Source organism: Apium graveolens, chromosome 11, assembly GCF_009905375.1.
Source record: "Apium graveolens cultivar Ventura chromosome 11, ASM990537v1, whole genome shotgun sequence".
NCBI classification, from domain to species: domain Eukaryota; kingdom Viridiplantae; phylum Streptophyta; class Magnoliopsida; order Apiales; family Apiaceae; genus Apium; species Apium graveolens.
In genome coordinates, this window is record NC_133657.1 from 199,822,279 (window position 1) to 199,847,676 (window position 25,398).

At 39.3% G+C, this 25,398-nt stretch overlaps 2 protein-coding genes across 4 annotated transcripts in view; one reads left to right on the forward strand and one right to left on the reverse strand.

Annotated features, from left to right (window-relative positions):
- Positions 1-25,398, reverse strand: part of LOC141697183 (TMV resistance protein N-like) — a 261,701-nt gene that overhangs the window by 87,551 nt on the left and 148,752 nt on the right. The window lies entirely within an intron of this gene.
- On the forward strand, positions 1,313-19,932 carry LOC141696485 (uncharacterized). The gene is made up of 2 exons (XM_074500619.1): positions 1,313-1,763; positions 19,010-19,932. The coding sequence occupies exons 1-2, from the start codon at positions 1,313-1,315 to the stop codon at positions 19,930-19,932; spliced, it is 1,374 nt and encodes a 457-aa protein (XP_074356720.1).

The following is a 25,398-nucleotide window of genomic DNA, read 5'->3' on the forward strand; positions in this document are numbered from 1 at the left end:
AGACAAGATGAAATACTGCGATTACCATGAGTCTACCGACCACGACACCCACGAATGTCGTCACCTAAAAGATGAAATTGAAGAATTGATCAAGGCTGGATATCTGGGAGAGTGGATCGATAAGGTGAAACAATGCAGAGGGAAGGATGACAAGGGGAAAGATGAAATGCATCCCATACAGGCAGAGGTTATTGAAAAGACAGCGGAGGTTAAGTTCCAAAGGGTTGGAAGTATTCGGGAAATCTTCGGAGGACATCCATTTGTTAGTGATAGCAATCGAGCGTTGGAAAGGAATACAAGAGAGGCGCGACACCCACCACTCACCAACATTTTTAGCTTGGAAGATAGACCTCCAAAGATATTCAAAAGGGAATCTTTTGATATTACGTTCAGGGAGAGATAGTCAAGATGGGTACATCATCCCCATAACGATGCGCTGGTGATAACTATGCTTATTGGGGCAATGAACGTGCATCGAGTCTTCTTGGACAACGGGAGCTTTGCAAACATCTTGTATTACAGCACATACAAAAAATTGGGTTTCCCGGACAGTGACATGAACTTTGAAGATGCACAGGTCTACGGTTTTACTGGAGAGACAGTAAGAGTTATGGGTTCGGTTAGGCTTCCAGTCATACTTGGGGAGGGATCTCTGTCTGTCACTGAAATGATAGACTTCAAAGTGCTAAATCAGAACTCCACGCACAACGTGTTGGTGGGCATACCTTGGTTGCGGGCATTCAGGGTGATAACGTCGATACATCATTTGATGATAAAGTTCCCGATGCCTAACAGAGTGGGCAGTCTGAGAGGGTCGCAATACGAGTCACGCGACTGCTATCACAAGGCTGTTAAAGAATTTCGCAGGAGAAGGTACGAGGGAAAAGACCTTCCATTTGAAGATGCGGCGGGCATTCAGACAAAACCAAGTGGAGAGGTTCATGCCCATTATTTTGTGGAAGATCCAGAGGAAGAAGAAACTCATGCCACCGAGGCCCCCAATTTGACGTTGGGGAATGTTTCGAGGATCCGCAGTGTGGAAGAAATCGTGGTGAATCATACAGAAGGGATTGTGCGAAAGGAGGTTAATGGAGAAAAGTTGGAAGGAAGAAATGAGATTTTATAAAGCCTAGAAAGCAGCTTCAAGGTAGATGCTCCTCAAAGGCAGGATGCGCCCTTGGAAAGTGAAAGTGAAATTGAAGTTGATGCTCCTAAAAATGAGGACGCGCCCTCCACATATGCAATGCACAAAGCCATGCCTTGTCCTGAGGTGGATGCTCCCATATATGAGGATGCGCCCTCGAATATAGGAATGGAAGTTGAGGACCCCCGAGACTTTGATTTTGATCTGGATCCCAGGATCCCTATGCCTGCCGAGAAAACGGGGTTGGCCGAAGACACCGTATTTGTCCCGGTCGATAAGAATGACCCAAGCAAGGTTTTGAAGGTGGGATTTCACCTAAGTTATGAAATGAGGGAAAGGCTTACCCGTTTTCTTATTAAAAATCTCGATGTATTCGCATGGAGTCATTCAGACATGGTGGGGATTGACCTAAGGGTGATGTGTCATCGTTTGAACATCTTCCCTAATTGCACGGGCATACGACAAAAGCGTCGCCCGGTGAGCGGGGAAAGGGAAATAGCGTTAAAAGAAGAGGTGGATCAATTATTGGAAGTGGGGTTGATCAAAGAATCTTTCTACCCCGAGTGGCTCGCAAATTCGGTGCTTGTGAAAAAGCCAAATAGGAAGTGGAAGGACGTGTGTAGATTTTACAGATCTCAATAAGGCTTGCCCGAAGGACAGCTTTCCACTCCCACGAATTGATCAGTTTGTTGACGCGACGGCAGGGCATGCCTTGTTAAGCTTTATGGATGCGTACTCCGGTTACAATCAAATTCCCATGTACGGCCCTGATCAGGAGCATACGTCCTTTATTACTGATAGAGGGCTATACTGCTACATAGGGATGCCATTTGGATTGGTCAACGCTGGCGCGACCTACCAACGGTTGGTGAACATGATGTTCAAAAATCATATTGAGAGAACGATGGAGGTATATGTGAATGATATGTTGGTAAAATCCAAGGAGGCAAATGATCATATCGAATACTTGATGGAAATATTTAACATTTTAAGGAGGTTTCGCATAAAGTTAAATCCACAAAAGTGCGTGTTCGGCGTGGAGTCGAGCAAGTTTCTTGGGTTCATCGTTAACCATTGAGGAATTGAAGCTATCCCCGCGAAAATCAAGGCACTGCTGGATATGAAATCACCCACCAATGTGAAATAGGTGCAAAACTTAACTGGGAGTGTAACGCCCTCCAAACTCAGGTCAGAAGTTTGGGGTTCACAACACACACCCAATATATATAAACCTGTATATAAAATATTATATGCATTGACCCTTCTTTTCACAACCACGGATCGCAACAGGTTAAAGTATGAAAACAAGCCACAACCTTAACTTTTATTACATTGTACCAAATCCCAACTAGTTCCACTTACAATTGATAATGATATCGTTCTTATAATCTTGCATAACTCATCTATAATATAAAGCTCCTGCTAGATCGATCCAACTTAACCTGGAATCCTAGCTCGGACACTGGACTGGGAATCCTCGTTACCAATAATTTTCTTTTCAACTATTGAAAACATAAAAAGGTTTGCAAGAGTGAGCTAACTAGCTCAGCAAGTCATAATAGCAATAACTGAGTTTAAATAATAACCAATTGAAATGATTCAGAAGAATTAAGTTTCTGAATAAGTAATGATTAGAATTGGATATTCACTTTTTATTTTGAAAATCAAGGTTATGCTGCTGATCAGTCACGCACTAACCCCTAGCAAGGCTCCCAGCTTTGCTCTGTATACTGGATCCAAGGCACGCATTGGCCTATTATGACCACAAATCTGGTCCGACCACGAATCTGGTCCACATCTATAAAATCATCCAATTCTAAAACAATTCAATATGATAACCAATGAAATTCAATAAGCTGAATAATAAGCAACATTTATCTTGAAGTATAGGGTGATTCAAAATACCATGAAGGTATAATAAGGAATTCAAAAAGTTTGGCTTTCAATCAAGGAAAGAATCAGAAAGTAGAAGACCAAGGGTTCAAGGGTTCCAAGGATTGGTCTTCTGTTAAACAAGGAATAAGGGTTGGTATGTCAAGTAATTCAATATCAGAAATCAGTATGTGGTAGATATGTATTTGTGGAGTAGTATCGTATGTGTTTGGCTCGTATCTGAGAAATTCAACAATCAATGGTTTATGAAGAATAAGGCTTATGGCTCAAGTTTAATAAGAATCAAGGTTCAAGGTTGAATAGTTTAAAGCGCTTGCAATATAAAACAAGATTTATTTTGAATACTAGCAACATGTTATGAGAAAGTTTGAAAATATTTGCAATATATCTTGAAGAAGGTTCAGAAGTACTTGCCTTATCACCGATGATTACCATCTTCACTTGCATTCATCTATCGTTTCTACTCAACAATCACTTATCTTCTTTTTCTATGCCTTGCTTCTATTCACAGATCACTTGCTTTCTTTTCTACACTTCAGTTCTATTTAATGATCACTGGCTTTCTTTTCTATGCCTCGCTTACTCTACTAGGCATCACAAGTATCTATCAATACTCAATCTCATATTATTCTAATCGTCACACAGAAGTCATAAACTTTTATCTAACCTTCGTTTTACCCAAATCCGGTTTACGAAATGAAAGTTATGACTAAAATAGTCAAACAATAATCACATAGGCATATAACACATCAATCAGATAGCACGTAGCACATAGCATACAGGATATTCGATCAAAATAATTTTTCAAAGAAGATTCAGGGTTAAAATGATTTTCCAGGTATTTAATACGAATTTTTGAACATTTTTCGGAATTAAAACGGGCCTCCGAATCATTTTATAATTAAATAACAGGGTTCGAACACCCGAATCTGACTTTAAAATAATTTTATAATAATTATCGAGTCTTGAAAATAATTTAAAATAATATTTTAAAGCTCGAAACTATTTTTCAGGATTTTTAAATAATTAAATTTAATTAAATAATCAATTAAAATTAATTAATAAATAATTAAATTAAATTAATTAATTAATATTTAAATTAATTGACTAATTAAATAATTAATTATTAACTAAGATTAATTAATTGAATAATTCAGATTTATTTCTGAAATTTTTAAATTACTAAAAAGTATTTTTGGAATTAAAAATGGATTTTAAGAAATAAAAATAGGATTTTTAGAATTATTTTGAAATTAAAATCTGCATAAACAGAAGTTTAGGGTCAGAGCTGCTGGTTTAGGATCATAGGGTGGCATAGAAGAAGAAGATGACCGGGAATCGATGAACAGTCGCCGAAAACTGGAAATTCTCCAGAATCCGGTGACAATCCCAGATTCCGACATCCTTTCCAGCAGCCCTGTTTCGACCATACCATAACCAAACAAACGCGTACTTGATGACAAATCGTTCCCAGTAACCTTCCCAATCCAACAGAAGTCTCAGATCATTAAACACGATCCAGAAAACCAATATCCGATCAAAAACCGGTGACAAACCGGCGAACCGAACTTAAATCCGACAACAATCTGATTTTAACCATTATTATACCAAATTCGATGATTTATATACCAAAATGAAGATAATTAAACACACAATCTGTTCATATCATTATAATCAGCAACAACAGTCTCTGGAATTCAGAAAATTGAAAAATAGCAACGGATACACCCAAAACTCGACCCAATCATTCTTGGAATCAAACTAGAGAGCTTTATATGCTAATTGACTGTAACAATCATTTTAAAATGATTCATAACATCAGAATCGACCAAAAATCACCAGAATTCAAAAATGAAATTCGAAGAAAAATGGGAAAAAATAAAATCGAGTAATAATCAACCTTATTCGAAGATTTTGATATAGATATGATCGTATCGTCGAGAGCTTCGATTTGACTATTCATATGCCTCCATCAGATATCAATAACGTTTTCAAATTCTTGTTCGATTACGAAGAATACAGTTCGTTTCTATGGATAATTATCTATTTTTACTTATTGATTATGATTGATTATACGAATAAAATGAAATAATAAAAGGGCTATATATATTTATGGAATATTGGTTCGTGTTGGATCATTTTGGATCGATAAATTAGTTACTTAACCGCTAAGTAACTACAAAAACGATCTGATTTGATACCCGTATTGGATAATTATCCAAACCGGGCTTCTTATAAAATACTTTATACGAAAATAACGTAATATTATCCCGTCCTTTGAGAATACGGGTTTTGTTGATTCACTGTTAGGAATATGTGTATTAGTTTGATGATAAGTTAAGCAAAACACTTAAGTAGAAATCTAGTGTTTGTAGCCTCAACGGATAAGACCATCTTGGCTATCCGTTGAAGGAGTAGCCTTACTTAGCAATAAGTTTGGTATTGTAGCACATTTCACTCTCTGGTTTCAAGCTGTAATTCTTAGATGTTGTTAGGAAATAATCAGTCATGTTGACTACTAATGGATGTACAAATAGGATGGCTAATTGTAAATATTTCATGCCTTGTAATTTTGTATAAGTGAAGAAGTGTCAACGGATATTGAAGACCTTCAACGGATAAGAAACAAAGCTTCAACGGATGTCTCTAATGCTTCAACGGATAAATATCCATCAACGGATAAGTGCTTCAACGGATAAAGCTTCAACTGCTAGAGCATCAACGGATAAAGCCATCAACGGATGAAAGCTTCAACGGATGCTCAGTCTCATAGCAGTTGATAGTGACAGTTAACAAAGCTGACAGAGGCACATGGATTGACAGAGATGTGGTAGCCTATTTCAGGAACAGCAGAAAAAGCAGCCGTTTTTAGTCTGGTTCAAAATGGAAAGTCAACAGATAATTCCATATTACACTGGATAAAAATGGAATAGAAACAAGTGGAGAACTATTTTCTTATTGTACTTTATCTTTGTCTTCACTTGTAAACTTGGTGGTATATAAACCAAGTAGTAGCTAGTAATTAGATGTGAATTTTCCCTGAGCTGTTTAGAAATATCAAGAGAGAAAATCGTCTAGTTTGTACTAGGAAGCAGCTGTGATTTAACTTTGAATCACAGATTTTCTGAAATAACACATCTCTGGTGGAACAACAAATCCACCAGAAAAGTTTTTAAGTTCTTTGTGTTCATTATATTTGTGTTTGAATATATATCTGTCTGCATCAGCTCCAAGCAATTCACACACATTTGATCACTCAAACACTTAGCCTTACAAACTGCTCAAAACTTGAAAAAGTTTTGAGATTTACATTCAACCCCCCTTCTGTAAATCTCATTGTTAGTCCACTGGGAATAACAATTGGTATCAGAGCAAACTCTTAACATACATAGAGTTTAAAGATCTATTCTGCTAACATCATGAGTGCACAGAAGAATCCTCCTGCTAACATCATGAATAGAAAGGATATTGGTATAAAGATCCCAGTCCTGGAAAAAGATAATTATCATCACTGCAAAGTGAAGATGCATTTACATCTTCTTTCTCAAGATGAAAGCTACATCAACTGTATTGAAAATGGTCCTCACATCCCTCACAAAGTAGCCACAGCTGCCACTGCAACAGTTGCTGTTGGACAGTACATTCCCAAGCCAAAAGCAGAATGGACTATTGAAGACATGGAAGAAATCCGCAAGGATAAGAGAGCCATGAACATTTTGTTTAATGGCTTAGATCAAGATATGTTTGACAATGTCATCAATAGCCAAACTGCAAAGGAAGTTTGGGATACTGTACAAATCATCTGTGAAGGTACTGAGCATGTCAGAGAAAACAAGATGCAGCTTCTTATTCAACAGTATGAATATTTTCACTTTGAAGAAGGTGAATCACTAAATGATACCTTCAACAGGTTTCAGAAACTGTTGAATGGATTGAAGCTGTATGGTAGAGTGTACCAAGTCAAGGATTCCAACTTAAAATTTCTTAGGTCTCTGCCAAAGGAGTGGAAGCCCATGACTGTCTCCTTGAGAAATTCTCAAGATTATAAGAACTTCACACTTGAAAGATTATATGGAATTCTGAAGACTTATGAACTTGAAATGGAGCAGGATGAGCTGTTGGAAAAGGGAAAGAGAAAAGGAGGAACAGTTGCTCTTGTAGCTGACAATGAGAAGATGGAAGCCAGGAATGAGGAGAAGACAATGCCAAGTCTCAAAATTGGTACAAGCAAATCAGAATCAAGCAAGGGTAAAGAGCAAGTTGCTGAGAATGAAGACAATTCCAGTCAGGATGAATCTGATGATATTGAAGAACATTTGGCCTTTCTGTCCAGGAGGTTTGCAAAAATGAAGTTCAGGAAAAACACAAAGTTCACTAAGCCAAACAAAAACATGGTGGACAAATCAAAGTTTAAATGTTACAACTGTGGCATTAGTGGACACTTTGCAAGTGAGTGTAGGAAGCCAAATTCTGAGAAAAAGAAATTTGAGCAAGTTGATTACAAAAAGAAGTATTTTGATTTGCTCAAACAAAAGGAAAGAGCTTTTCTCACTCAAGATGATTGGGCAGCAGATGGGGTAAATGAAGATGATGATGTGGAATATGTCAACCTAGCCCTGATGGCTAATTCTGATGAAAATGAAACTAGTTCATCAAGCAACCAGGTAATTACTACTGATCTCTCTCAGCTTTCTAAACATGAATGTAATGAAGCCATAAATGATATGACCAATGAATTATATCATTTGCATGTTTCCCTTAAATCACTAGCAAAAGAAAACACTAGGATCAAGGAGAATAATGTGTTTTTAAGTGATAGGAATGCTGTGTTAGAGGATCAGGTAATTGAGCTTGAAAAGATGAAACTTAAATGCTTGACTGTTGAGAGTGAACTAGCAGAAGTTGTTAAGAAAGTAGAAATTCTTTCTACACAGTTAGAAAGTGAGCAAGAGGTAATCAAGGCCTGGAAAACATCTAGGGATGTTAGTATTCAGATTGCAAAGGTTCAGGGAATTGAATCATTCTGTGAGGATGCCTGGAAGAAAAACAAAAAGGAGTTAGAATTAATTGATGGATTGTCAACGGATGTGGAATCAACGGATGATGAAAGTTATCCGTTGAAGGAAGAAAAGGAGCATCCGTTGAAGGCTCATCAATTAAAACAGGCAAGTTCTGTTAAAAATAAAAATCTCAATAAAAAGAATGATTCAACTCTCAAGAACTTTGTCAAAGAAGGAGCTAGCACATCCAGAGATGTCAGTAAGGTGAATATAGGACACATGACTTTAGATCAGCTAAAAGATTGGCTCAAGTTGGTTGAGGATAAGAAGGAAACTAAAAGAAAATCTAAAAGAAATGGGAAGGTAGGGATTAATAAACATAACAATTACACACCTGATAGGTATGCTCCTAGAAAAAGCTGTGTGCATTGTAAAAGTGTTAATCACCTATCTGATAATTGCAAGTCTGTTAAAAATGCTCCCATGCCTTCAAATCCCTCCATATCTAACATGTCTATGTCACCTCTGCATGCTATGCCTGTTATGTCTCACCAGAATCCCCATGCACATTTTGCAAACATGCCATACATTAACAATCCTTACTTTACTGCATTTAGTATGCCTCAAATGCCATACAATATGCCTATGTGGAATAACATGTTTGCACAACCTATGCCTTATCCAATTCAATCAAATGTGTTAAATGATTCTGTGACTAACCCTACACTTCAACCAACCACATCTGAGACCAAGGTTGACCTAAAGTTACCTAAGTCAAAAGATGCAGGAGGAATGAAGTCTAGGAAAAAGACTAACAAGGCTGGACCCAAGGAAACTTGGGTACCAAAATCAACTTGATTGATTTTGTTGTGTGCAGGGACAAAGAAGAAATCTATAGTACTTGGACAGTGGTTGTTCAAGACACATGACAGGAGATTTCACCCTGCTCACAGAGTTTAAGGAAAGAGCTGGCCCTAGCATAACCTTTGGAGATGACAGCAAAGGATTCACTATGGGATATGGCTTGATTTCAAAAGAAAATGTCATCATTGATGAAGTTGCACTGGTTGATGGTCTCAAACACAATTTATTGAGCATCAGTCAACTATGTGACAGAGGGAATACTGTTTCCTTCAATTCTGAAGCCTGTATTGTCACAAGTAAAAAGGACAATAAAGTGGTTCTAACTGGAGTTAGAAAAGGGAATATGTACTTAGCTGATTTCAACTCTACAGATGCAGAATCCATAACTTGTCTTCTCAGTAAAGCAAGTCCAGTTGAAAGTTGGCTATGGCACAAGAAGCTGTCCCATTTGAATTTCAAGACAATGAATGATCTAGTCAAAAAGGACTTAGTTAGAGGAATGCCTCTAGTGGAATTCACAAGGGATGGGCTGTGTGATGCTTGTCAGAAAGGAAAGCAAAGGAAAGTATCATTCAGTAAGAAGCTTGAATCTGCAATTGATGAACCACTACAACTTCTACACATGGATCTTTTTGGACCAGTCAATGTACTGTCAATTTCAAGGAAAAGATACTGCCTAGTGATTGTAGATGATTTCTCAAAGTTTTCATGGGTTTATTTTCTTAAATCAAAGGATGAAGCTAGTGAAATCATCATCAATCATATAAAGCAAGTCAACAATCATCCTGATTTCAAAGTAAGGAATATTAGGAGTGACAATGGAACTGAGTTCAAGAATTCATCCATGAAGTTGTTCAGTGAAGAAAGTGGGATCATGCATGAGTTCTCAGCTCCAAGAACTCCACAACAAAATGGTGTGGTGGAAAGGAAGAATAGATCACTAATTGAAGCTGCAAGGACAATGCTTGAAGAGTCAAAACTCCCAACTTATTTTTGGGCTGAGGCTGTTAACTCTGCTTGTTACACTCAGAATATTTCTCTAATCAATCAAGCAAAATGCATGACTCCCTATCAATTATTCAAGAGAAGAAAACCAACTTTAAACTTTCTACATGTCTTTGGTTGCAAATGCTACATCTTAAGGAATCAATCTGATCACAAAGGGAAGTTTGATGCAAAGGCTGATGAAGGAATATTTGTTGGTTATTCTGCTGGAAAATCATATAGGGTCTACAATCTAAGAACCAACATTGTCATGGAATCTGTACATGTTGTGTTTGATGATAAAAAGATTAATGGACTAACAGATGAGGGACATCATGAAGGACTCAAATTTGACAACATTGAGATATACTGTGATGATAGTGAAAGTGAGAATGATGAAGAAGGCATCTCAAGAAGAATTCAGAATCTGCCTTTGGATAATGCACAGAATGCTACATCCGTTGAAAGTCATAATTCAGCTTCCGTTGAAAGAAGCATTGCAGCATCCGTTGAAAGACAAAGTGCATCATCCGTTGAAGTTCATAATGAAGCATCCATTGATCGCAGTCTGTCAACGGATAATCAATTCACTTCATCAGTTGATAGAGCTCCCAATTCCTTTCAAAGGATCAGCAACTCAGGGGGAGTTTCAACAAATCAACATTCTATCTCACATCATGACAATACTGAGGCAACCTCATCTAGGGCTAATCTACCACCTCAAAGGAAATGGACCAAGAATCACCCTTTTGAACTAATCATTGGTGATGCTACATCAAAAGTACAAACTAGAAGGGCTACTCAAGATGAATGTCTGTATAGTAGCTTTCTATCACAGGAGGAACCTAAGAGAGTGGAAGAAGCTCTATTGGATCCAGATTGGATTTTAGCAATGCAAGAGGAGCTAAACCAATTTGAAAGGAACAAAGTATGGAAGCTAGTACCCAAGCCAAAGAACAAGAGTTCCATTGACAAAAAATGGGTATTCAGAAACAAGATGGATGAAAATGGCATTGTCATAAGGAATAAAGCCAGATTGGTTGCTAAAGGCTATTCTCAACAAGAGGGAATAGATTTTGATGAAACATTTGCTCCAGTTGCAAGACTTGAAGCCATCAGAATCTTTCTAGCCTATGCAGCTAATGCCAATTTCAAAGTCTATCAGATGGATGTCAAGAGTGCATTTCTAAATGGGGAATTGGAGGAAGAAGTTTATGTAAGCCAACCTCCAGGTTTTGAAGATCAAAATTTTCCAGACCATGTGTATTATCTGTTGAAAGCACTCTATGGACTAAAGCAAGCACCTAGAGCCTGGTATGAGACTTTATCAAAGTTCCTTCTAGATAATCATTTCACAAGAGGTACTGTTGACAAAACTCTCTTCTTTAGAAATGTTAATGGCTCTAAGATACTTGTATAAATTTATGTAGATGATATTATATTTGGATCTACAGATGATAAGCTTTGTAAAAAGTTTGCTAAATTAATGCAAAGTAAATATGAAATGAGCATGATGGGAGAGCTAACTTACTTTCTTGGTTTACAAGTTAAACAAGTTAGTGGTGGAATTTTCATTAGTCAAACTAAATATATTTATGATCTTTTAAAGAAGTTTGACTTAATGGATTGTTCACCTGCAAAAACTCCCATGGCCACTGCCACTAAGCTTGAATTAAACAAGGCTGAAAAGTCTGTGGATATTACAAGTTATAGAGGCATGGTTGGCTCACTTTTATATTTAACTGCTAGTAGACCTGATATAATGTTTTCTACATGTCTCTGTGCTAGATTTCAAGCTGACCCTAAAGAATCTCACTTAGTGGCTATTAAAAGAATTTTCAGATATCTCAAGGGGACTCCAAATCTAGGAATTTGGTACCCTAGAGAGTCTGGTTTTGATCTAATTGGCTACTCAGATGCAGATTATGCAGGTTGCAAAATAGATAGGAAAAGCACAACAGGCACCTGTCAATTTCTAGGGAACAAGCTTGTATCATGGTTCAGCAAGAAGCAGAATTCTGTTTCCACATCAACAGCTGAAGCTGAGTACATTGCAGCTGGTAGTTGTTGTGCACAAATACTATGGATGAGGAACCAATTATTTGACTATGGTATGACTGTTGACAAAATTCCAATATTTTGTGACAACACAAGTGCCATTGCCATTACTGAAAATCCAGTGCAGCACTCAAGAACCAAGCACATTGATATCAAGTACCACTTCATTAGGGAACATGTGATGAAAGGTACAGTGGAACTTCATTTTGTTCCAAGTGAAAAGCAGATTGCAGACATATTTACCAAGCCACTTGATGAATCAACATTCACAAGATTAGTAAGTGAGTTAGGTATGCTTAATTATTCATGATCTATGTCCTTTATATAATCTGTCTTGTAGCCTGAAATGAATTTGCTGCAAGAACAAAGTTGGCTTTAATCAAGACTTATCCTGTCAACGGATATTCCCTATCCGTTGAAAGCCAAAATTGTTCTATCAACGGATATTCGTCATCCGTTGAAAGACAAATACATTTCTGGTAATTTTATCCTTCAACGGATAAAATGGTGTTGTTCATCAACGGATAACTATTTACCTTATCTGTTGATGTGTCACGTCAGTGAGTCACAGCCGTTGATTCTTTTTCTCAACCGTTGATACAGATATACAGTGTTGTATGTATTTGTATTTACGGTAGTTTTCAGAATTTCTACAGTTTTATTTATTCCTGAACGGCTGTCACTTACTTAAAAGTATCATTTAATTATTTTATTTATGTTTTAATTCAAGAAAGTATAAAATCCCAATTGAATTCTTATTTTCACTTTACGCTTTCTTGCAATTATCATTCTCTTTCTCTCTTAATTCTCAAGTTTTTCTCTGCAACCTCTACTCACAACAATAGCACCAGTAGTCAAAATTATGTCTCAAACAGGATTTGTTTATGAAAAGAATAATTTCATAGTCTTGGTTGAAAAGAATGAAGCCCATTCTGATTATCACAAGATGATGGACTTCATCAAGAACTGCAAACTGAGCTATGCAATGCTGGAAGCCCCAACCATCTACTGTGAAGTGATTGAGGAAATTTGGACAACTGCAGAGTTCAACTCCACAGATATGACTATTGCCTTCTCTCTCAAAGGTAAGGACTATTGCATTAATTGTGATGATATACAATCTTGCTTTAAGTTGCCTGAGAATAATGCCATGACACCACATACTGATAAAGATGTCTCTGCAACGCTAGATTCCATAGGCTATGTTTTTGATTCTGCTAGTTTAGGTAGTATTAGAAGGAAAGGCCTTTGGAAAGAATGGAGTTTTCTTGGAGATGCCTTTATTAAGGTTTTCTCTGGGAAGATTAGCAATTTTGATGCTATCACTTCATCTCTTGTTAATATGCTCTATATGCTAGTTTCTGATAGGTACTTTAATTTTAGCAACTGTGTTATGCTAGAATTAGGTTCCAGATTAGGCAACAAAGCTAATAGACCACATAACATCTACTTTGCTAGATTCTTTATGTTATTGGCTAACCATGTTGCTGAAGGTTTGGTTATATCCAATGAGAATAATAAACTCAAATGCTGGGCACAAGAGAAAAGGGTCCTTGCAGACCTTTTGAGAATGAACCTCAACAGCCAGGTGCCATTGGTATACTTGCCAATCATGAATGCACCACAGGTAAGTGAGGTAAATGTTTCTATAACTCCTACTATTTCCAACCCCAATGTTTCTTTGCCTTCTAGTGTGGCTATGGAACCTGTGTCTTTGTCCAAACAGGCTCCTACCAAAGCCACCAAATCTAAAGTTTCCAAAGTCAAGTCAAAGAAACCTACCTCTGTTGTTTCTCAAAAGACAACAGTTGTAACAACTACCATAAACCCTAAAGGGAGTGAACAGGGTGTGAGTGGTGAGGGGAGGGGTGAACATCAAAAAGCCCCCCAGGATAAGGTGGGAGAGGTGAGTGGTACCCAAACCAGCCAAGCCACAGTCTCTCAAAAGACTGTGGTGGTTCAAAAGGAGTCCAGCACATCCCTAGTTGCATCCTCCCAAAAGGTTGTAACTATTGAAAATAGTCCCCAACCAGGGACACAGAACAAAAGAGGGAGGGACACTGAAGCCACACATTCACCATTTAAAGCCTTTTCAAGGAAGAAGAAGGCCAAAACCCTAGTTTCCACACAAGGGACACACACAGCACAGATACATCCACCAGTATCCGTGCCTTCTCAAATTCAGCTTGATGTGATTCCAGCAAATGTGGAATCACAGCCCTATTCTCTCAATATAGAAACACACCATTCATCAAACTCCCCAACCCCCTCTCTGGATGTGGATATGATATTCACATCAATTCCTGATTCTCCCTCATTAAAACTCAGGGAGGAGCCCCACTCAAAACCTGATGATCATCATCTTTTAGATGATTTGTTGGATCATCAGCCAATTCTTTTAGATATAGTTGAAGAATCTGTGTTACCTCACTTAAAATCAATCCACACAGATTCAACAATTATGTCACTTTCTATATCTACATCTTTTCCTTCCTCAACGGATATCTCTCATCCGTTGACAAGTGGTTGTTCTTCAACGGATAAGCTTAACAGTGGTTATCCGTTGATACCATCAGTTTCTACTTCAACGGATACTCCCTATCCGTTGATGGTCTCTACACACTTAACAGAATCAATTCCAACTGTAGAGGACATGGCAACTGTACAATCACTTTTAGGTTTGAGGGAAGGGAGTGATCTTTTGAGTGAGAGGCTGGGTTGCTCCCAGGCAAAAGGAGAGGTTGAGAGTCACCAAATACATGCTATTTCTTCCAGCATGGCAAAAGTGAGTGAGAGGAGTGCTACCTTAGAAGGTGAAGGTGAGGGTGTGAGGGTGTGTGTGAGCCAGGGGGAGCCCCTGATGCAAGAACAGAGAGAAATTGAGAGAAAGGCAGGTACAGAAGCTATAAGGGTGGATCCAGCCATTGCTAGTGAGTTAATGAAAGTGGATGATGCAGACAAGGGAAGACAATTTCAGCAACATTACAAAGCTATCATTGATAACATTTCCTTGGATGCTGACACTTTTACTCACCCTGTTTCAGCCTATCAATTATTGGCTGCACAGGGCAATGTGGAGGCAGAACAGACACTACACATTGTACACACTTCAGAGTCTCTTCTCAGAGACAAAGCTGCTGTCAACAGGCTGCCTTCTCAAGCTGGTGAGCCATCTGAAGAATTTGGAGTAAATTCTAATGATGATGACTCTAATTCTTTGAATGAGAGCATGAACTTAGGGGGAGTAGCAGGCCCAAGTTCTGTTCCTGATCTTCCTGCATGGGCATGGGCAAAACCATCAACACCAGGAGAGTTTGGTGTCACTTTGGTCAGACAAGTCAAGACAATTCAAAAGGCCCTTCAGGAGACTCAAGATGCTGGTACCAAGGCAATTCTTCACGCTCATCTGGAATCTCTGCATCTCTTGCAGTTGCAGCATTACCAGCAAAATCTAAGTGTGGATGAGCTCAAGCAGGAGATTGCTGATCTGAAATCCTACACTGCTGAGAAATTGGATTCCCTTATACCCTATGGTACTATGCAAGATTTGTTGGGGAGACTGAAGAAAGCATCTGATGCTGACAAGAAGCTAGCCAGATTGACAGATAGGGTTCAGATCATTGAAGACTCTATGGTCACCATTCTTCAGAATCAACAAACTCAAACAAATCTACTCATGCAGCTGGCTAAAGCACAAGGCTTGACCCCTACCCTTGATGATAACAAAAAGGGGGAGAATAAAGGGGAAGGGGAAGGAGAGCCATCTACAACAGTTCAGATTTCTCAAGTGCTAGTTCCTGTCATCACAACTTCTCCACCAATTCAAGTCAAAGGAAAGCTAGATGGAATTGATCTAATCCAGATAGCAGCAGCTGAATTGCAAGTCAAAGAGCAAAGGAAGAAGATTGATGAAAAGATGCAACTAATATTTGGTTCTACAACTTCTCAATCACAATCTGTGAAGCATAGCACAAAAGTGGAATCAATTATTATGGAACTCAAGCCAGTAGGGAGGCATAAGGATGGAGAAACTTCTTCCAAAGATCTGCAACCTATGGTCCTCAAGCCCAACAACAGCTTCAACAAGGACTCTACAAAGAACCCTCTAAGCCTTGCTCAAATAAAAGGAGTGGATTTTCCTCTTCCAAAGCCTGATGAAGACAAGCTTTTGGGTAGAAGTATCATAAAGCTCAAAGAGAACATGGATGAGGCTGTAAGGAGGAACATGGCTGTTATCTTTAGAGAGGGAAAGAGCATCTATGTGATGCAAGGACATCCCAAATTCTCAATAGCCAAGAGGGAAGAAACCAAGAGGTTGAAGGAAGAAGCCAAACAGCTAAAGGCTAACAAAAGAGCACAAGCAAAGCTTAAAAAATAGCTAAAGTTAAGTCAGGCTGAAGAACAGAAAGAAATTGAAGACAAAGGTGAAGATAGAGCTATGGGGGACATGGTTGGTACTGAGATGGAGGAAAGAAGTAGGGAAGAATGGCAGAAAGGGAATAGAAAGAAGGTCAATGCAAAGAGAAAGATGGTAGATGAGACTGAAGAAAACCAATCAATATCCAAACCACTACCCTCTATTCCTGAACCCATTGTGCCTGACCCCTTCATAAACATTCATGGTGAACCAATCATTCCTAAGAAGGAACCAATTGATTGGGACACCATCAAATTGCCCACCTTCCTAACCTCTTTTACACCATCAAAGAAGCAGAAAAGAAGAATCAAATCAACACCCTCTAAAGCCTCAATCAAATTCACACAGAAGCCTAAGCCTAAACCTCAAACCTCTAAAGATGATTATGTTCACATCTGTGACATAAAAGAATTTTCAGACATTGAACTCTATCTGGATGAGCTGGAGGATATAAGGGGAATAGCTGCCTACAGACAGCTACCTGAGAGACTAGTGTTCAAATACAAAGGAGCTGGGGAAAGAACATGGCCTCTTCACAGAATTCTGAATGAAGGCTACTCTACCTTGATTAGAGTCTACTCAGCCATACAAAAGGATTCTGGCTTTACCAGGACTGCCAGGACTGAGATTCTCAATAAGATTGCCAACATAAGGAAAACTTGGAGGGAGCCCAATGCCTTGCCTAGAACTTTACTTATTCAAGAGAGAGGTATTACAATTCACAAATCACCTCATTGGTTGATGGAGTTCAGAGACAACAAAGGAGTCAGAAGATTTTTCAGAATTGAAGATCAGCTAAAGATTGCCAGTAATGAAACTCTCAAGGATATGCAATCTAAGTTAGATATCAAAGAAGAAGATGAAGTTGAATTCTACAGACAACTTCAACTTCAAATAGAGGAGAATGACAGGAGGCTAGGAAAGAAAACCAGGGATCAAAGGAAAAGAAAGTAATTTGCTCAGGCTAAAGGAGCACCCTTGGAAACAATGTAATTCTTCAATTCCATCTCAGCATATAAATTTTTGTAGCACTTTTGAATTTCTACTTGTTACAGCTTATATATTTGTTAAGTGTTTTGTTATTATCAAGCTAAACCCAAATTTATGCCTACAGTTCTAGTAGACATAAATAGGGGGAGATTGTTAGGAATATGTGTATTAGTTTGATGATAAGTTAAGCAAAATACTTAAGTAGAAATCTAGTGTTTGTAGCCTCAACGGATAAGACCATCTTGGCTATCCGTTGAAGGAGTAGCCTTACTTAGCAATAAGTTTGGTATTGTAGCACATTTCACTCTCTGGTTTCAAGCTGTAATTCTTAGATGTTGTTAGGAAATAATCAGTCATGTTGACTACTAATGGATGTACAAATAGGAGGGCTAATTGTAAATATTTCATGCCTTGTAATTTTGTATAAGTGAAGAAGTGTCAACGGATATTGAAGACCTTCAACGGATAAGAAACAAAGCTTCAACGGATGTCTCTAATGCTTCAACGGATAAATATCCATCAACGGATAAGTGCTTCAACGGATAAAGCTTCAACTGCTAGAGCATTAACGGATAAAGCCATCAACGGATGAAAGCTTCAACGGATGCTCAGTCTCATAGTAGTTGATAGTGACAGTTAACAAAGCTAACAGAGGCACATGGATTGACAGAGATGTGGTAGCCTATTTCAGGAACAGCAGAAAAAGCAGCCATTTTTAGTCTGGTTCAAAATGGAAAGTCAACAGATAATTCCATATTACACTGGATAAAAATGGAATAGAAACAAGTGGAGAACTATTTTCTTATTGTACTTTATCTTTGTCTTCACTTGTAAACTTGGTGCTATATAAACCAAGTAGTAGCTAGTAATTAGATGTGAATTTTCCCTGAGCTGTTTAGAAATATCAAGAGAGAAAATCATCTAGTTTGTACTAGGAAGCAGCTGTGATTTAACTTTGAATCACAGATTTTCTGAAATAACACATCTCTGGTAGAACAACAAATCCACCAGAAAAGTTTTTAAGTTCTTTGTGTTCATTACATTTATGTTTGAATATATATCTGTCTGCATCAGCTCCAAGCAATTCACACACATTTGATCACTCAAACACTTAGCCTTACAAACTGCTCAAAACTTGAAAAAGTTTTGAGATTTACATTCAACCCCCCTTCTGTAAATCTCATTGTTAGTCCACAGGGAATAACATTCACCGAAATGATTATTGTATCGAAAATCTTGCGTCGGGCCGCGCATGGGTCAAACCGTAATCCGGATCGAAAAAGTCAAAACACGGAAAATGTCCGGAATTACCAGGTTAGGTTATGAAGGAGTTTTCGGAAGAGTTTCGGGTTGTAAGAACGTAAAAACGGTTGAAGTTGGACGATTCCCGGCTTTATAAAATAATTTTGTAATTATTCAGAAAATAATTGATAAATTCATAAAATAATATAAAATTATATAACAGTCCAAAAATTACCCGAAAAATACTGTAATTATCTATATTTTATTCTGGTCATAATAAAATTAACATACTTATACTTTACCACATATAAGCATCCACATATCCACACCCATCATCAGATACTTCACCAAAAATTACATAATAATCACATAAAAATCATTTATCGATAAAAATAATAATTACACGCAATATCCCAGATATTACAGGGAGGATCGTCGCGCTGAACCGATTTGTTTCTAAATTATCCGATAGATGCAAAGAATTCTTTAGGGCAATTAAGTTGGCAGGGAAAGACTTTGTATGGACACCAGAATGTGAGGAGGCTTTTAGGAGGATCAAGGAACAACTAGGGAACCCTCCCATGTTGTCAAAACCATTGGATGGGGAGTCTCTGATCCTATACCTTGCAGTTTCTGAATATTCAATCAGCGCTGTGCTAATAAGGGAAGAGGATGCGCAACAGTCACCAGTGTATTATGTGAGCAAGCGATTGCACGATGTTGAAACTCACTATACAAGTATGGAGAAGCTGGTTTATGCCTTGATCCTTGCGTCGAGGAAGCTACACCCATACTTCCAGGCCCATAGAATTGAAGTACGTACAGTATATCCTCTGCGGAAAGTCCTTCACAAGCCAGAATCATCGGGGAGAATGTTTAAATGGGCTGTGGAGTTGGGACAGTTTGACTTGGATTACATGCCCCGTACAACGATTAAAGGACAGGCCTTAGCCGATTTCTTGTTGGAATTTGATTATGCGGTTGATGATAAGGCTTTGTTAGTGATGCATCCCCCTCGCACTGAAGAATCTTTAGAGGAGTTTCCACATCCCTGGTGGATCTTACATGTGGATGGGGCGGCTAACAATGGAGGAGCAGGCGCGGGCATAGTACTCGTATCGCCGGAAGGCCATCATCTGATGAGTGTAATTCACTTCAAATTTTATGTAACGAATAATGACGCGAAATATGAAGCATTGATCAATGGCCTGAAGATCGCTTTGGAGATGGGAGTGCGGAACCTAATTGCAAAGAGCGACTCGGAGTTAGTGGTAAACCAGTTGAATGAGGGGTTTCAAGCTCGAGGACCGTGGATGGAATTGTACTTAAGGTGCATGTAGCGCCTTATTAGAAAGTTCAAAGAGGTTAGGCTAGAATGTGTACCGTGGGAAAAGAACAGCAATGCGGATGCCCTGGTGAAAATGGGATCCCAGCAGGAAGCTGTGTTGTTGGGATCTATACCCCTAGAGATCTAGGAGATTCCTAGTATCCCAAAGGTTGAGGTGATGCAAGTACATGAGGCTCCCAAGGAAACATGGATGACGCCCATTCTTGCTTATATTCATAAGGGAGCGCTTCTTGAGGATAAGTTTAAGGCTAGACGACTCCGCTACCAGGCTGCAAGATATGCAGTATATGATGAAGTTTTGTATAAAAGGGGCTTCAATCAGCCACTGCTCAGATGTGTCGATGAAGAAGAGGGAAATTACATCCTAAGGGAAGTATATGAGGGAATTTGTGGTAATCACTCGGGGGGTAACTCGTTGGAGATGAAAGTTTTACGCCAAGGTTATTATTGGCCTACTATGAAGGAGGATGACGCACGTTTCGTCAGAGCCTGCGATCGCTGCCAACAGTTTGCGAATTACTCATCTATGCTAGCGACGCTCTTGACGCCTATGATGAGCCCATGGCCGTTTGCCATGTGGGGGATTGATCTTATTGGAGAACTACCTAAGGCTAAAAGAGATGTCAAATATGCAGTGGTCGCGGTTGATTACTTTACTAAATGGGTAGAAGCTGTGCCGTTAGAAACTATCACCGTAAAGAAAATTAAAAACTTTGTCTTCTACTCTATCGTGTACAGGTTTGGTATTCCTTACAAACTGATCTCTGACAATGGAAAGCAGTTTAACAGCAAGGAGTTGCGGTAGTTATGTGAGGATCTGAAAATTAAGAAGGAGTTTGCAGCGGTCTATCATCCTCAAAGTAATGGGCAAACAGAGGCCGTGAATAAAATAATAAAGCATACCATTAAGACAAAACTGGAAGAGCACAAAGGGAATTGGCCTGCAGAACTCTCAAAAGTAATGTGGTCCTACAACACTACTGCAAGATCTACTACGGGAGAAACTCCGTTCTTAATGACTTACGGGTATGAAGCTATGCTCCCCGTGGAAATTGGCTTCGGGTCGCTTCGTAGAAACCGTTACAAGGAGTAAGATGCAGAAGTTAACCAGAGTCTTCATTTGGATCTCTTGGAAGAAGTAAGGGAAAACTCCCAGTTAAGACTTGCGGCATACCAACAACGTGCCGCGAGGTATTACAATAAGAAGGTAAAGGAACAACTGCTGAAGGTAGGAGATTTGGTGCTCAGGAAGGTGATGCCAAACATAAAGAACCCCCAGCATGGAGTATTTAGATCTAATTGGGAAGGACCATACAAGATAAAAGCGATCTTGTGGAAGGGGACTTATCACCTTGAAGATTTGGAAGGAAAGCTGGTTCCGCGAGCATGGAACGCGGAACATCTTCGAAAGTATTATCAGTAAGGCGCGGCTTCGGCCCCTTGCATATCCTGTTTTCATTATATACTTAGGGTTGTGCCCGAATTATAGATTAGAAGCAATAAAATTCCTCATAGCCTAGGGGGTAGTGCATGTACTACTCACCTTAGAACTATTTGAAGGATCATTTTTTCGAATAAATTCCCCACAGGGCATAGTAGCCGTGGGACTGGTGCACTTTTGACGCCAGAGCGCATTATTAATAAAAACATTGAAAAATCTTAATGGTTGTTTGGCTTGTAGATTTGATTGGTTATATGACACGTCCTCATCACAGGACGCGCCCCTAAAAATAGTCCTTTATTTACATTTGTAAGAGCACGACTGGTAAAAGGAAACTCAAGTAAAACTAAAACTAAAGACGTATCCACATCAAGGACGCGCCCACTCAGAGATTGATCAAATGAAACTTTAAAATAAAAGACATACACATGCACAATCCTGGTTGATGCTCCTTCTGGTAGGACGCACCCCCTCTGTTAAATCTTTAATTATAGCAGTCAAAGTTAGGGGTTGACGCGTTCAAACATGAGGACGCGCCCATATATTGTGCATTGCATAGATAGGAAATAGTATAACAGCATGTTATCATCCTAAGGGAAAAATAACCCTCCTTGTCTATGGACTAATATACTATATCTAGACGCGTCCATATATCTGGATGCACCCTATTGTCTATGGTGCTGGAATTTAATTAAGGCATAAGGAAGACACATCCTAAATCAAGGAAACGCCCTTGTAAGACATCTTCTTAACTTGCAAATGGTAAAGGGGATAACAACAAGATTTGAATTTCTAAGGAAAAACCAGGCGAATAGACGATAAGCAAAAGGTGACGCATCCTCAGCTCAGGACGCGCCCATATGTAGGACATAGCTAGATAATCAAGAAAGTAAAAAAAATACACATGGAGATAATTAAAAAGGGGAAAATCTTATGAAAATACCAACAAACAAAAGTTAGAAATAGTCATAATTTTACAACTTGCAAGGCTTAAAAGGGCCTTCACCCTTGAGACAGTTCAGATAAAAGTTATAAATAAACATGAGACGCGTCCTAGGCAGGGGCGCGTCCTGAGGCTTGTCCTGCTCTTTTGGGGAAGGAGGTGGAGGCTGAGTCTGAAGTGGAGAAGGTGACGGGGACGCATCGTCCTCTTCCAAGCCAAGGATGATCCTCTTGCTTTTGATGGAATCTACAGCCCTGATCTTGAAGTCATTTACCCATTTCTGGGTGTCTTCATCAAATTTGGAGAAAGGATATTCTGGGTCATTTGCTATAAACCCAGAACACCTTTCCTCGAATCCAGTTGCAAAACCATTTTGGTATACCAACTTCTTCTCTTCTTTCCATCCATGCAACCTATCATCATTTAGGGTATCCAGCTCCAGTTGCATGTTGGAATTCAGAGTGACCACACTCTCCATAGCTTTCTCCACAGAGGTAACATTTCCTTCGAGCTGCGCCTTCTCACCCTCAAGACGCGTCCTGTCTTGCTGCAATCGCTTGATCTCAGCATCCTTCTCTTGGGTGAGCAAAGTAATGCTCTTCTCCAAAGATCTGATTTTGTCTTCTGCCTGACTTTTAGCAGTGTCAGTGACAGCAAGACGTGTCCTAAGTCTAGCAGCCATGTTGGCACTTTGCCTAGAGTGCAAATGGAGCTCGGCTGCTGCTCTCACCATGGCTTGCTCAGTTTGTTCTTCCGTCCTGAAAGTCCAGCCTCGAACTTCATCTTCAGTAAAGGTGCAAGATGAGGACGCGCCCAGATATCTCAGGATAAAGGATTGGTCATCGGGAACTGTCTTCTGGCGCTTAGAGGGCGCGTCCTCTTTATCTGAGACGTTCACCACAGTGGTGTCAATGACCTTGGGGGGAGGTGAAGGAACCACAACAGGAGTAGGATCTTTGGCCTTTGGAATAGACTTTGCAGGAGCCTGCTTCCTGGCTCTCAATTTTTTGGTGGCTCCAATGGCAAATCCTTTAGGAAGAGAAGTCATATATGTGACATAAACATGGGAAAATATTAGATATAAACGCACTAGGTTAACAGAACGCGTCCCATGTGATATAATAGTAAAATGATAAGTGCATTTAATGATTTGATACACAATAAAAGCTATGAAGACTGAACGTGTCCTAATGGCAAGACGCGTCCTATGAGAATCATGCAATGTGACAGTCTTATGCAAACATCTAAATCATAAAAAGGATACGAAGACGCGTCTTAATGGAAAGATGCGTCAAGACCAAGGTATATATAAATTGTAAGTATATATGTCAGATAAAATGGAGGTTGTGTATGAAGATGCATATATGACGCGTCCTCAGTCCATGACGCGTCCTATTCTTACCTTGCTCTAAATCCACTTGTCTGCTAATGTCTAGTTGGACTAATTCTGTTGCATTGAGCCCTCTAGTCTTTTCAGAAGCAGTAAGGATGGGTTTCCCATTATAAAAATCACGATATTTACAAATGGAACCCACCCTTTCGGACAAAGCCCCAATCTTTTTAAGATTGGCTTCTATAATCATCTCTTTGAGATTAAAGTGTTTCTCAGCGTATGCCAGCACCTTCTCTGCTCTCTTTTTTCTCTTTCCCGTTAGCTCTTTTTGGGTTCTTTTGTCTAAAGAAGAAACAAGGATATCAAAAAAAAGAAGAAAATTAAGAAGCAAAACGCGTCCTAAAGTGAGGACGCGTCCTATTGATGTTTCTTACTTGGCTCTTGATTGAAGCGTACGCGGGCCCTTTTCACGTCATAAATATAGAAGAACGGTTCCTTCCAGTCTCGCTCGTGGCTGATTTTACCTTCATTAAACCCTTTATTATTCAACCTTTTGTTGACAACCAAGAAGTGGTAGCCTGGGATAGACTTCCCGATGCTGAAGAAATAGCTGAATCCTTTCATGGAGTGCGCGCCGAACCCCAAATTATGGTACATGATGTATAAGGCCCATGCTAGTTTGTAGGAGTTTGGGGACAACTGGATTGGGGCAAAGTCGTACCATTTTAAGATCTTCTTGATATAAGGATGTAAGGGCGCGCCCACACCCAGGGAAATAAGTTTTGGAGTGAGAACCATCCTGGGGATCCTTAGATTTTCCATATTAAAGATATGAGGCCTCATCATTCGAAGAGGACGCGCCCAGATGCCCTCCATGTCATAATACTTTATTGTTCACCCAATCTCCAAATCTGTTGCAGTGGATTTCATACCAACACAAGCTAATTTGTTTTCTCTCTTCCTCTAGACGTTCTTTTCTGTCTCAGGGAGATCTTCAAGTTCCTTCCAGTCGAAATCAAGCTCTACATCGTCTGGCTCCCAATGCTCTAATGGAGAGACAAACTGTTGAGGGGAGATGGGGTATTTGTCAGGCTGAGGAATTCTCTTCCCAAATTCACCCTCGCTATGAGGAGAGGGCGCGTCCTCAACAGGAGACGTGTCCCTAGATGGAGATGTTGCTTGAGCAGGTGAGGACGCGTCCTCATCGGAAATGGCTTTATGTTGTTGGGGTTTACTGGATGATGGATTGATTTCATCATCGGTCCAATCTTCAATGGCCGCCTTAGTATCGAGGATTAGAGTTCTTTTACGTTTTAATCTTCCCTTTCCCATCCTAGAGCTTATAGGGACATGATCCATAGAGTCAGAACTGGAATCTGACATTATTGAGGTTTTTGATTTGAGGAGTTCAAAGACGCGTGTTTCTGCTCCAAGAAAGAAATTTGTCCTATGAAGTTTAGGGAGCTCGGGTGTGAAAGAAATAGAAGGTGGGGAATAAATCCCAAGGTGTTTGTTGAGAACCTTGAACGGGTGGAAAGGAGAAGATGAAGACGCGTCCTCCAGCTGAAACAAGAAGGGAAAAATTTTGAAGACACATCCATGACTTAAAGAAGATAAGTAAAAGTAAAGGAAAAAAATATAAAGTAGAATTAGCATGAGAACGCGTCCTACAAGGTCTATCACAGGAAGCTTATCAGGGAAGATAAAATATATGACGCGTCCTAGTTTGACAGTGCGTCTG